The 13,345-nt window shown below is 43.6% G+C and overlaps 1 protein-coding gene across 1 annotated transcript in view; it reads right to left on the bottom strand.

The window, feature by feature from the left end:
• Positions 1–13,345, bottom strand: part of LOC126203300 (cadherin-23) — a 420,699-nt gene that overhangs the window by 107,085 nt on the left and 300,269 nt on the right. Inside the window, exon 12 of the mRNA XM_049937557.1 lies at positions 1,951–2,203. Within this exon, the coding sequence (XP_049793514.1) occupies positions 1,951–2,203 (253 nt within the window). The remainder of the gene's footprint in view (positions 1–1,950; positions 2,204–13,345) is intronic.

The following is a 13,345-nucleotide window of genomic DNA, read 5'->3' as shown; positions in this document are numbered from 1 at the left end:
TGAGGATATAGTTGGTCATGGCGATTAGGAGGGAAGATGTTGGTTTGGAATCTGTCAGGTGTTGGGAAAGATAGTATTCAATAGTGGTAAGGCCGTGGGCATTAGGGATGTTAGCGTAAATGGAGGAGGCAGCAATAGTGACAGGCAGGGCACCACACTCTAAAGGGACAGGAACTATGTAGAGTTGGTGGAGGAAGAGGTTGGTATCTTTTATATAGGAGGTAGGTTCCGGGCAATAGGTTCAAGGTGTTGGTCTATGACAGCAGAGATTCTCTGAGTGGAGGCACAGTAACCAGCCACAATGGGCCATTGGGGGTGGTTGGGTTTATGGACTTTAGGAAGCATGTAGAAGGCTGGAGTGCAGAGAGGGGTATGGATGAGCAGAAAGATGGACTCTGGGGAGAGGTTCTGGGATGGGCCTAAGGATTTGAGGAGTGACTGGATTTCTGGAATGGGGTCACTGTTGCAAGGTTTGTAGGTAGAGGTATCTGACAGCTGGCAGAGTCCTTCTGCCAGGTAATCCCTGTGGTTCAAAACAACAGTGGGGGAGTCTTTGTCTGCAGTTAGGATTATAAGGTCAGGATCAGTTTTTAGATGGTGGACTGTGGTTATTTTTGTGGATGAAAGGTTAGTTTGCATGTTGAGTAATTTGGGAAGTCAGGGTGAGGCAAGGTTTGATGTTAAAAGATTCTGGAAAGTTAACAGGGGGTGATTTCGGGTCAGTGGGGTTGGATCACAGTTGGATGGAGGAGTGAACTGAGTCAGGCAGGATTCAACATTGGTCTTTGATTGAGTCTGATTGGTAGGGTTTGTGGCGAAAAAGGGACCAGGAGAAAGAGTGAAGGTCTTTAACAAGTCCTGCATGATTGAATTTGGGAGTGGAGTGAAGCTGAGGCCTTTGGAAAGGACTGATATTTCTGTGGGGCTAAGGCTTCTGAAGGAAAGGTTCATGACAGTGTGCCATATTGTTCCTTCCCATCAACACCAGCTATTTGAAATTGCACAGGTGGGAACTTTCCCTGCAATTTATCCTACATTCCCATAACCCTCCTGGCCTCAACCTCCGTTAGTCATTGTCTTCACCCATCTGGCCCCTTCCCTGTTCTCATGCCAGCACTACACAGCTCTCATTCCAAACATGCACCCAGTCTTTTTACTTCTCTCCTTTTCTGCTGCCGCTCCCCCCTCCCCCCCTACTTCTCCTCTGCCCCCCGTCTAACATCCCGACTGCACCTAGCTGCCCTAGCCTCTCTCCACCTCATCCCTGCGCACCCCCCTGCAGCACTTCACTGTCCCCCACCCCAACCCTAATACCCTCCCGCTCACCACCCCAGGCTCCTCCTTCCCACCATCCAGTTGCCACTCCATCATGCACTGCTGCTGCTGCTCACAGTGTGGCTTCAGTTGCCAGAGACTGCAGCCGTGTGTTTGTGACTTGTGTCTGTGTGTGTGTGTGTGTGTGTGTGTGTGTGTGTGTGTCAGTCACCTATTTTTGACAAAGGTCTTGTTGGCTGAAAGCTTATTCGTGACAGTTCTTTTCGTTGTGCCTATCTGTGACTCAGCCTCTCTGCTATATGGTGAGTAGCAACCTTCCTTTTCATAACACAGATAAAAAAATACTGCTGCATGAAGGACACAACAATACACACCATAAAAAAGAAGCTAAACACCATTAAAATAATATAAAATTACCTTCAAGCAATCTTAAAAATAATGAGGCATATGGGAGAAGACAGCCTGGGCAGTGCTGATGTAAAGCTCTTTGGATACAGAGTATGTATGAGTATAACAAATAATAAGTAAAAATATTAGTATAAGGAACAAGAAAGTGGCAATGGATTCCACATATATGCTTTTCTAATTTTAAATTAACAAAGCAATTATTTAATAAACACAGTAGATTATATGAATTACATATCTAACTAATTGTTATCCTCAACTGATACTTACTTGTTATCAATAACAAAGTTGTCTCTAGCACCAGCAGCAATAAAATATCTCAATAAGCTGTCCTGCCCATCAGGATCAGTTGCAGTTACTTTAGAAACCAGAGTGCCTGGCGTAGCATTTTCCTTAACAACTGCTGCATAGCTGGCGGGTGCATTTTCACCAATATTGTGGTGGCCAATGAAAACTGGTCGCTGATTCCCAGGCACTCCCACTCTCACTGCTACATGAACATCACTATGCTTTGGGGGATCTCCTGTTGAGGGATTGATAACAGATGTATTAATATAATTTCAGTTTGCAAACAGAAGTAATAAATAAAAGTTTTTTAGACATACATGCCCTAGAAAGAAGTAGAAGGAACTTTACGATTCCTCTGTATCAATGCTATATATCAGGCTGTTCCAACACTGCCGTATGGTACATGAGCACCTGTACCCACTGCTTAGCATGCTCACAGGCAGGGGTTGGTAGTGCAGGCTACCAAACAGATGATCCAATTGCCTGTTCTGCTTGTGTGTAACCTTCTTGCCCAACCCTGGTTGCCTGCATTCGGCCACTGGAGTACGATCATGATTGTCCAGCTGTAAGACTGCCAAGTCGGGTGTTTGCTCACTGCTGCTCACACTTGCCCATACCCCTTGCCCCCTCCTCCCCCACTGTCCCCCCGCTGCTCCCGTGTGGGCATGTGGCCTGGAACAGCCTATTACACATTAACAGTAATAATGTCCTACCACCTTCCTCGATACTTCCCATATACAAGACCATCATAAATACTAAGGAATTTTCTTATGCCACTTTTCTTAATTTTAAGCATACTGCAATAATCAGTGACAACATGCTTGTTATTAAGTTCAAAATTAATTATATATGTTCTTAAACATGAATCAGTAGCTAAAATGTAATCTCTATCTTATCTGTAAACATCTTCATACAGCATTGACCTCAGCCCAGAATTAGAAAAAGGATGAGTTCAGCACATGGAATGAAAATTAATTAACAACAAAAATTCAGATCACTGAAAACATATTCTAACTATTTACAATACTTATTTATAAAGAACATTTTTCATTTTGGTATCCGGGGTGTATAAGTACAAAGTTATTCAGTTTCCTACTTGAGAGCAAACTATGTACAGCTGACCATGAGAGAAGCAGGAGTCTTTGAGGTTGATTTAGCAATATTCAAAAGTTCATCTTTGCACTTTAATTGTAAAACTGTAGGCAGATTTGACAGGAAATTGCAGTCTTTTAAATTGGAATGGCAGTTCAGTAGAGATCAGTGGTATTCTGGGAATAAATACCGTGTGTCCTTTGTACTTTCCAGTGAAAAGTTTGGCTTTGATGATGTTATTCGATAGCTGTTTGATGATAAGCCTTGTTCCATTATATAGTTTTAGTGAGTTGAGATTTTTGAGTAGTATAGTCCGAGATACAATTTTAAGTCAAAGGCAGTGCAATGGCATTGCTTGTACTTGCCAAGAGATGTGGTTTTTCATTTGAATGTGCACTGATCTCATCTGCTGGTGTTGACTTGGGGGATAGCTGGAAGTGTTTGTCGAAAATCTCCTGATGGTATGAGTAGAGTTCCTCCCATCACTACAGAGTTTCCTCGCAAACCTTATAATGATCCATCCATAGCTTCGAGTGATTTCTTTCAAGTACCATTGTGCATTCGTCCAAGGAAATATCCGTAAGTGCAGCTGCAATGCTGGATGATGCTACTGCAGGTGTGATCTATTGTTTAGTATGTATTTCCACCAGCAATTGATTTATTAGAATCATTTTCCATTGCCACCTAGTGTGTTGTAATTGATCCGTTCCATGATAAAGTTGTAAATTTGCTTTTGATTGTCACCGAGGAGTGGTTTGTTGTGAGCAATGTATTAGAAGTAGTTAGTTGATGTTGATCTTTTTTCCTTTGTAATTTTGAAGTTAAGTACACTGATAGCATCTTTTTGTGGTGCTTACATCCCAAGTTGTACTAAGGCATGATTGTTTGTTTCTAAACATTTACCTTCTAGGCAAATGAGCATTTCATTGAAGATGTCATCACTGAATTTGATGGTCAGTTCAGGATGAGCTTCTCAGATCTGGAACAGTACGTCAACATTCATACTCTCTTTGAAGGAGTCCCACAACTGCTTCGGCTTCAATGGGTTACATTTTGTTACAATTATGGGGAATAAGTTTCACAAATGTACAGCCGAGGCTGTGAATGAGGCTTCTTGTAGTGTTAATTCCCAGTGGCTGTCATTTTCCAGTAGTTCTAAACAATGGCATGCTTCCCTGAACATTTTGCACAGGTAATTGCCAACAGCCTTGAGATCTATGAAACTTCTTGTTCCCTGTACTTTGAGTAGCAACATCTGGAGACAGAAACATTCAGAATTGTTAGGATGTATGGTGTATACTCAGCCCAGTGCACCAGTTTTCATGCTTCCTGGATGATCTTCTACTGGAATTCCTGCTTCTGTTGTTAAAAGATTTTTCTTGTTATGTTTGATATGTAACAGGCAGGGATGTTGACATATAGTAATGTTTTTGCGAATCGATCCATTTGGCACAGCTGGTAAAAAGCTGTACGTTGTGTTCTGAGGTGGTTTGCTTTCTGGTGATCATGAAGTGAACTCTCTGCCCATTCTCCAAATGTACTGCTAGATGTTCCACAGATAGTTTGCATTTTTGTATGGGAAAACTGGAAATCCGGCACACTGCTTCGTTAATCTTTATGTTCCTTTCCAATTGGTACATGAGGATCTCGTTGTTTCTGTTTCCTTGTTCACTGTCTTTGGCAATTTGAAGTACAGCCATGTCACTGCTTTTGTTCACATGCTTATGGCCATTGTAAAAAAAACTGGTTATAGAGAGATAAATGTATTACCCGATCTTGGATCATATGAAGTGAATGATACAGCAGAGAAGTCAAAAACCAAAAATCTACTACTACTAAGCTATGTGAAAATGTTTAAATGTCAATGTTTGTAAATACTTAATATAATTATGATGATGATTATAGTCTTCTCAAAAAAGATAGACAGTTAATTGTATTTTATTTATAAAATATGTGTGCCAAAGATTATTTTGCATAAATATATCAATATATTATAGTAATTTCTTTGCTACATGTTGTTAGAGAAAAATAGTTGTTTTCTGTTTCTTTGTGTGTCCCCCTCCGTCTTTTTTTGAGCAGTTGTTTGTGCGAGTAGGAAATGTGAGGATGGAGAATGAGTTATTTGTGTTTTACTGATTTGTATTGTGACGTAAATGACTGAAAATATGTGTGTAATTCTGCAGAAGGTCCACCAGATTTCACATTGTTATTGACATAGTAACCCAATCATCCTCTAGACAATTATAGAAAGATGAACCACAGAAAGGAAGAGAACAACAAGGCATCAACATACAACATCAAAGAGCAAAAAAAAAAGATGATATTTTTATTATTAACATAACTGGTTATCGAAATTTGACTCTCCCTGTCACTAGCTGCAGAGTGTTACTATCTCAATGTGGCAGGTGCTGTGAAAATGTGACCAGCTGCCCAAATTACTAACTTACTCCAAACAACACTGGGCAACAAGAGGGTGGGGATGGTCAGAATATGGATGCGTTGTCCAGGATTTTCTAAAACTGAAATGTGAATTAAACAGAATCCTGGTGTTTCCCTACCAAATTTTCACGCATTTCAAAATGGGCAGATGTTATGCATTTTTCTAATTATGATGTGTTTGTGTTTGTTATATTATTTCGTTGGGTCATAGTTTAAAGCTTCATTTATTAAGTTTTACTGTTTACTTGTTCTTGTCTGCACTTCTCGTAGGGTGGTATTTTTATGGCTTGCTTGAGTTTGCAGTCTTATTCTAAGATTGTATAACAAAAAATTCTGGAAAGTTGTGGAATGATCTGGAATGTTCTGAAAATATACTTCAATGTTCTGGAATATTCTAGATATTTCTAGAGGGCAAAACTTCCAAGCCCTTATATCTTCAAAAGCACACTTTCAGGTAAAAACGGAAATCTTATTCATGGATGGGGGTTGGAGAACTACCACACCATATTACTCCCTTGATCCTATGGGGCTCATTTCTGAGTTTTAGTGGCAGCACATTGTACAATTACTTTTATAACTGTTGTGACTCGCCGATCATTCAAAGCGCCGCCGCGCAATTACGCGTGTCCTCTACGTGCGGCGCTGTCTGCCAGCCATGCAGCAGCTGCGCCACCTAAGTGGCCAGCCGAGCAGCGGCCGCTAGACTGGGACTCAGTGCTCATTGGAATGCTAACATGTATACATGTCTTGCTTGTCAACTTACTCTGTGACTTATATGTGTTGTGTCGTTCTGAAATATATGTGTTAAACTTGACGTTATAACAATTGGCGACGAGGATGGGATTTTTTCTTTTCACCGTTGACCCACAGGGTTCCATGGCTACTGTCGAGCAACTATTGCAAAATCTCCTTGAACAGAAAACGCTTCTAACAGCGGCGATTCGCGATTTCGTCGTGGCGTCAAATGCGGGGCATTTCTCGTCGTTGGCTGTACCTCCTTTTCCTCCTTACAACGAGACGGCGGAGGAAGACTGGTCTGATTATGAAAAATGTCTTCGACAGCGCTTCTTGGCATTTCATGTCACGGACGAACAACCATGTAAGTCTCTGTTCCTTTCCTGGATTTCACCTCAAATGTATCGGTTGTTGTCGCAATTGGCTCCTTTGAAGGATCCTGCATCTTTGTCCTTTGCTGAAATGTGCTCACTTCTGTCTGTCTATTTTCAAAAGCAAACGCATGTGGTAGCCTCTCGTGTTGACTTTTATCGTTGTCAAAAACAGCCACACCAATCCTATCATGCTTGGGCTGCTGAACTTCACGGCCTCAGTCGAAAGTGTCAATTTGTTACTGACATTCACAAAGAATCCTATGCCGATTCCATGGTACGGGATGCTATTATCTGGTCGGCGCCCAAAAAAGAAGTTTGGCAATGTGCCCTTCAGTTGGCGAATCCGACTCTAGATGAAGTTCTCTCCATTGCGCAGTCTTTTGAAATTTCTCACGCCGCTGGGGCGCAAATAGAGGCATGGGGTGATGTCGGGGAAATACAACCTCTGTGCGCTGTTGACGACACGTGTGGCGCATCCCCACCGGCCGACGTGGCCGCAGTGTGCTTCCACGCACAGCCTCGGCCTAGCCGTAAACAACCCGCTAAGAAACTGCAGCAAAACCCCTGGCAACTTCCTTCATGTCTGTGGTGTTTTACGAAACATTCACGCGAGGCTTGTCCCCAATGTTGGGCTGTGTGTCACAATTGCTAAAAGAAAGGTCATGTGTCTTCCGTTTGCAAATCCGACCGCATACATGATGTTCATGAACATGACGCTGATTCTGATTCTGTGTTGTCTGTCAATTACACTTCTTCCCTTTCAGGGAAGTTATTCCTCACTGTCCAAATCCTTGGTCGAGATGTTCGCATGCAAGTGGATACCGGTTCTGCTGCCACTATAATTAATTCTCAGACATATCTTCAGTTGGGTTCTCCACTCCTGTCACCTGTCACTCGGCAATTACGGACATACAATAAACAGAAGATTTCTCTCTTGGGACAGTTTCATGCTGAGGTATCTTACAAATCCGTCGTTCGCACTGTTCCCATATTTGTGGTCGACCAGAGCAATGCAGAAAATCTTTTTGGTTTCGATGCCTTTCGCATTTTTGGGTTCTCCATAGATGACTCTGTCAATATTGTCTCTGATGCTATTCCTTATGCTCAACTGGATTCCTTGTCGACGACATTTTCGTCCCTTTTTTCTCCTGGGTTAGGCGGTGCAAATGACTTTGAAGCTCATATCACGCTCAAACCCACTGCTCGACCTAGGTTTTTTCGGGCTCGGCCCATTCCTGTGGCCCTTTGTGATTGGGTAAAACGGGAGTTGGATCATCTCACTACTTCAGGGGTCTTGCTTCCTGTCACTTCCAGTGAGTGGTCCTCTCCTGTCATTGTCGTTGCTAAGCCAAATGGTGATATTAGTCTCTGTGGCGATTTCAAAGCCACTGTAAATGCTCAATGCCTCATCGACACTTACCCTATGCCCCGTCCAGAAGAACTGTTCACTAAACTTGCTGGAGGCCAGTATTTTTCTAAAATTGACCTGTCAGAAGTTTATCATCAATTTCCTCTCGACGCTGCTTCCCGGCAGTTTCTGGTCCTTAACACGCCTTTCGGCCTCTATCAATACCAATGCTTGCCATTCGGGGTTGCTAGCGCCCCTGTTCTCTTTGAGCATTTCTTGGAACAATTATTGCTCCCTGTCCCTGGGTGTATCAATTACATGGACGACATTGTTGTCACTGCCTTCACCACTGAAGAACATCTTCAAAATCTCTGCACACTTTTTCATGTCTTACAGACTGCCGAAGTGTAATCTTCAGAAATCACAATTTTTTCACGCATCTATCACGTACTTGGGGTTTCAACTCTCTCAAGATGGTATTCGTCCGCTTCAGCAAACTGTCACTGCGATCGATGCCCTTCCTCGCCCTACATCTGTTAAGGAACTGCAGGCCTTCTTGGGGAAAATAGCATACTATCACTAGTTTTTACTGTCTGCGGCTTCGGTGGCTCAGCCGTTGCATCGCCTGTTGCATAAAAACGTGCCTTTTCACTGGTCCGCGTCATGCGAAGCGGCTTTCCAGAAATTGAAGACTAGGCTGAAACAGGTCCCGTGCCTGGCTACTTATCGACCTGGCCAACATCTTGTTCTTGCCACAGATGCCTCTCAATATGGGGTCGGTGCAGTCCTTGCGCACCGTTTTTCTGACGGTTCGGAACAACCCATTGCTTATGCCTCCAAAACGCTCACGGATGCCCAACAAAACTATTCTCAAATTGAGAAAGAAGCTTTGGCCATTATTTATGCTCTTCATAAGTTTGGTGTTTTTCTCTATGGCTCAAAATTTCATCTCGTTACGGATCACAAACCACTTGTTTCCTTGTTTGATCCATCAACGTCCATTCCCGACAAGGCTGCACACTGCCTCCAGCGTTGGGCTCTTTACTTGTCTCGTTTCAATTATGAGATTCATTTCCGGCCAACGGCTCAACATGCAAATGCTGATGCTCTGTCTCGCCTTCCCATGGGACCTGATCACGCATTCAATAGGGGCGAACTTTTATGTTTCCACCTGGATGTTGCCGAGCAGCGGGTTGTGGACGGGTTCCCCATCACTGGGGACAGGCTGGCGGCTGCTACGGGTTCTGACCCTACCCTCTCCCGGGTTTTACACTGTATTCAGAAGGGTTGGCCAGATCGCTCGTCCGCTAAGACTTCTGATCCGTTGCGGAACTACTACGCTTTGCGCTACCGCCTCACGGCTAGGGATGGTGTTATCCTCCTCTCCACTGACAATGCCTCGCCGCGTGTTGTGGTACCTGCGTCTTTGCATGCTTCGGTCTTGCGCCTCCTTCACCAAGGGCACTGGGGTGTGTCTCGCACAAAAAATCTGGCGCGCCGTCATGTGTACTGGCCTGGCATCGACTCTGAAATAGCGCACATGGTCGCTGCCTGCGGCCCTTGTGCGTCACAGGCCGCTGCCCCGAAGTCATCTTTGTCACCGTGGCCTTCGCCTGAGAAGCCCTGGGAGCGCATTCATGCTGACTTTGCAGGACCCTTTTTAGGTACTTATTGGCTCCTCGTAATTGATGCCTACTCTAACTTTCCTTTCATTGTCCGTTGCATGTCGCCTACCACCGCGGCAACCACCAGTGCTCTCGCCTGCATTTTTTCTTTGGAAGGCCACCCCTCTACTCTTGTTACTGATAATGGTCCGCAATTTGCCTCTTCCGAATTTGCGGATTTTTGTGCTCGTCACGGCATTATACATGTCACGGCCCCGCCGTTCCATCCACAATCAAACGGTGAGGCTGAACGACTGGTCCGCACATTTAAGGCTCAGATGTGGAAACTTCTGACTTCTTCTGCTGCTGATGATGCGCTTCTCCAGTTTCTGGCGTCTTACCGTTTCACCCCCATGGGCGACCACAGCCCGGCTGAGCTCTTACATGGCCGACAGCCCCGCACGTTACTTCATCTTCTGCGGCCTTCCACCTCACGGCCGCAGGTGCCTTCACTTGGCCGGTTCACCGCCGACGACCTCGTCTGGGTACGGGGATATGGCAGGCGGCCAAAATGGAGCCCGGGCCACATCTTAAGACACCGTGGCAGATGCCTGTATAAAATCCAGATGAACACGGGTGTTGCAGTGCGTCATTTGGACCAGCTTCAGCCTCGTGTGCCAGCAACGCCTGTTCCGAATGCCGATACACCACCTTTGGCTCTACCTGATGCTCGGGATCTTGGCATCTCTCAATACTCACAACGCAGCCCTCTCACCGTCATCACGATGCCAGCACAAGAACGGATGCCACCAGGAGACGTGCCCATGCAGGAACCGGATGACCATCCTCTGTGAGAGCAAATCTACTCGCCTCCTCCTCCAACAGATGCCGACACATCGCCCATGTCTCCGGTCATATCAACTGGACTTGCCGCAACGGGCAGATTGGTGCATGGGGCCCCAGCAGATTCGACCCCTACGTCTCCTGTCATCTCGACCCATTATCATCGGGGACACTTCTGTCCATACGGGAAGCCTCCTCCTCGAGACTTTATGGCGAGTCAAACAACGCCTATGGACGTTAGCCATCTCCAGGACACGTCCATCAAGACCAGTGCAACAATTTCAAAGGGGGGAAAAGTGTTGTGACTCGCCGATTATTCAAAGCACCGGCGTGCAATTACGCGCGTCCTCTACGTGCGGCGCTGTCTGCTGGCCATGCAGCAGCTGCACCACCTAAGTGGCCAGCCGAGCAGCGGCCGCTAGACTGGGACTCAGTGCTCATTCGAATGTTAACGTGTACACATGTCTTGCTTGTCAACTTACTCTGTGACTTATATGTGTTGTGTCGTTCTGAAATATATGTGTTAAACTTGACGTTATAACAATAACATATACTGATTAAACTACATAATTAAATGTTTCAATACTCAAATTCACTTGGGAAAACTATATAGCAATGCTACAGAATTTCTGGCCATTACGTGACTTCAGGATGCAATATTATTAGTACTGCCATAGACATATAAAAGTACATAAAACTATTCTTCTTTTCAAAACAATCTGTTCTATCCTTGGGAAAGGGTGAAGAAAATATTGGTGAAGTCTAAAAACAAAGGACAAATCCTTCAGACCCCAGGATGAAGTGCCAAAAGAAGAATTTCCCAAGAAAATTAGACTTAAAATTTTAAGATATTCAACAAGGAACCTAAAAATAGCCCACTTTCATATTTAGATATGCTACATGTGTCACAAAACTCAAATTATATCAAATACAGAAACTATAAAATAGTCTTTTCTTGCATATTTTTGTGTAAACAAAACAGAAAAACAAGGGTGATACCTATTAAACTCTTCCCATAAATCATCTGCACTTATTATTTCTTTTCCTTTAAAGGCAAGTTAAGAGATGTGCAAGTATTCTTATTGGGTTTGTCTGTTACAGTTTATCATTTAAATATGGGAAGGAAAGTTTCAGCAGAATGTAAGTAATTTAGTAATAAGGAAGACAACTCAAGGATTAAGAGAAGCACTTAATCCTGACAGCCACATTAAAAAGATAGAAAAGTTTGCTAGGTCTTGGATGAATCATTTAATAGGCTAGAGTACACATACATTTGCATGTGTTGATGATGTGGAGGAGTGCAGGGCAGAGGAAGGGGTAACTGTTGGGTAGAGGGCACACTGCAGCAGGATAGCACCCACACCCTATACCTAACAGTTTCCTCTTCCTCTGTCCTGCACTCCCCTCAATTCATTCCTCTATTTCATCACCATTGTGCATTACACAAACTGAGCAGCTCCAGGGCCCATGTGTCACATTCCTATCCCTTGCACCTGCCGTCCCTCTTCCCTCTCAGTTACCTATCCTGCACCCCTAAGCCATCAGCCACTGTTCCTGAACCCTCTCTCTCTTCCACTCCCACTTCTTTCTCTACTCACCTCACAACATACAACCTCTCAACCCAATCTGTCAATCTGCAGTCTCAACATTGTGTATTCAGCCAGCACAATGTAGTTCTCTGTGTGTGTGTGTGTGTGTGTGTGTGTGTGTGTGTGTGTTCTCTAACAGCTCATGAAAGGATTCATCCAAAAGCTAGGAAAGTTATCATTCTTTGTTGTGTTCCCATTGATGACTCAGCACTTCTACTATTCAATCTATAAATTGTTTACCATTTAACATTTCACTGTCATCAAACAGAGCTTTAGATTAGCTATATAAGGCTGTAAAAATAAATTTGCTACAAATCTGGTAATAGAACCGTCACTACTTTTGTGAACTGCCTTGTGTAGCATGCCAAAACAAAGTCAACACGCAAGACCAGTCGGAAGATTAGTCCTTCAAAATACAAGGCCATTACATCTCAACCAGTGGGTCTTGAGCTGAATGCACACACCTAACACATACTTACAGCTTCAAACAAGATCAAAGCTCAATTACTTTTGATGTAATAATTTTTAGCTTTTTATCAATTCATCTGTGGACAATATGCATTACATGAATGTTGTCATACCACTTTTCATAGTAATACATCACAGGGACATTTCATCCTCCCATTTAAGCATCTAATAAAATTTACAGCTGCCTTGCATAAGACATTTTTACCACAATTCATTTCAAAAGAAAAAAAAATCAGTTATGAAAACTATAAAATTACATTCAAAGGCAGAGGTAAGTACTGCTTATAGATACATTCTAAAATGGTGAAATTAATTCTAACTTTCAGAACTACTGGCTCCTTCAACAGGGAGGAAAGAGGTATAGGTTCAGGAAAGGAGTCCATTTGCTGTGAAGGGGAGGAGACATAAGATGAAAAGGATGGGGTGCAGAGGGAGGAGGGGGGGGGGGGGGGGGGCGAAGTGTAAGGTATATGTTCAGACAAAGTTGGAGGTCAAAGACAGTATGTTGGTCAGCACTGTGCCAGCTTTAATCCATAGGCTGAAGATGTAATGTCTGGTAGTCATAGTACGAGACAGAAGCCATCAATTGATTCTAAAAAATTCCACTCATATTTATGATGTCACCGTCCATCAGCAACACGGATGTGGTCTCAACTGGATACCAGAGCTTCAGTACCCCTAAATATTGCTGGTGGAACATAATGCCACACCAGCTCACCGGCTCCAGAACCAATTAAATGTCATCCAGAAACATGCAGTAATTAGCCTATTGCTTTATGCTTTGAAAGGCCATGTATCAATATTACCAACAAATATGTTTGTAGATCTATAAGATTTTTTGTAGTGTTGCCACCATTAACAAACAAAATTTTTGGTCTGGATGCC

Source organism: Schistocerca nitens, chromosome 9 (genome assembly GCF_023898315.1).
Source record: "Schistocerca nitens isolate TAMUIC-IGC-003100 chromosome 9, iqSchNite1.1, whole genome shotgun sequence".
NCBI classification, from domain to species: Eukaryota; Metazoa; Arthropoda; class Insecta; order Orthoptera; family Acrididae; genus Schistocerca; species Schistocerca nitens.
Note: the sequence above shows the minus strand (reverse complement) of the source record. Positions and strands in the feature narration are given on the sequence as shown.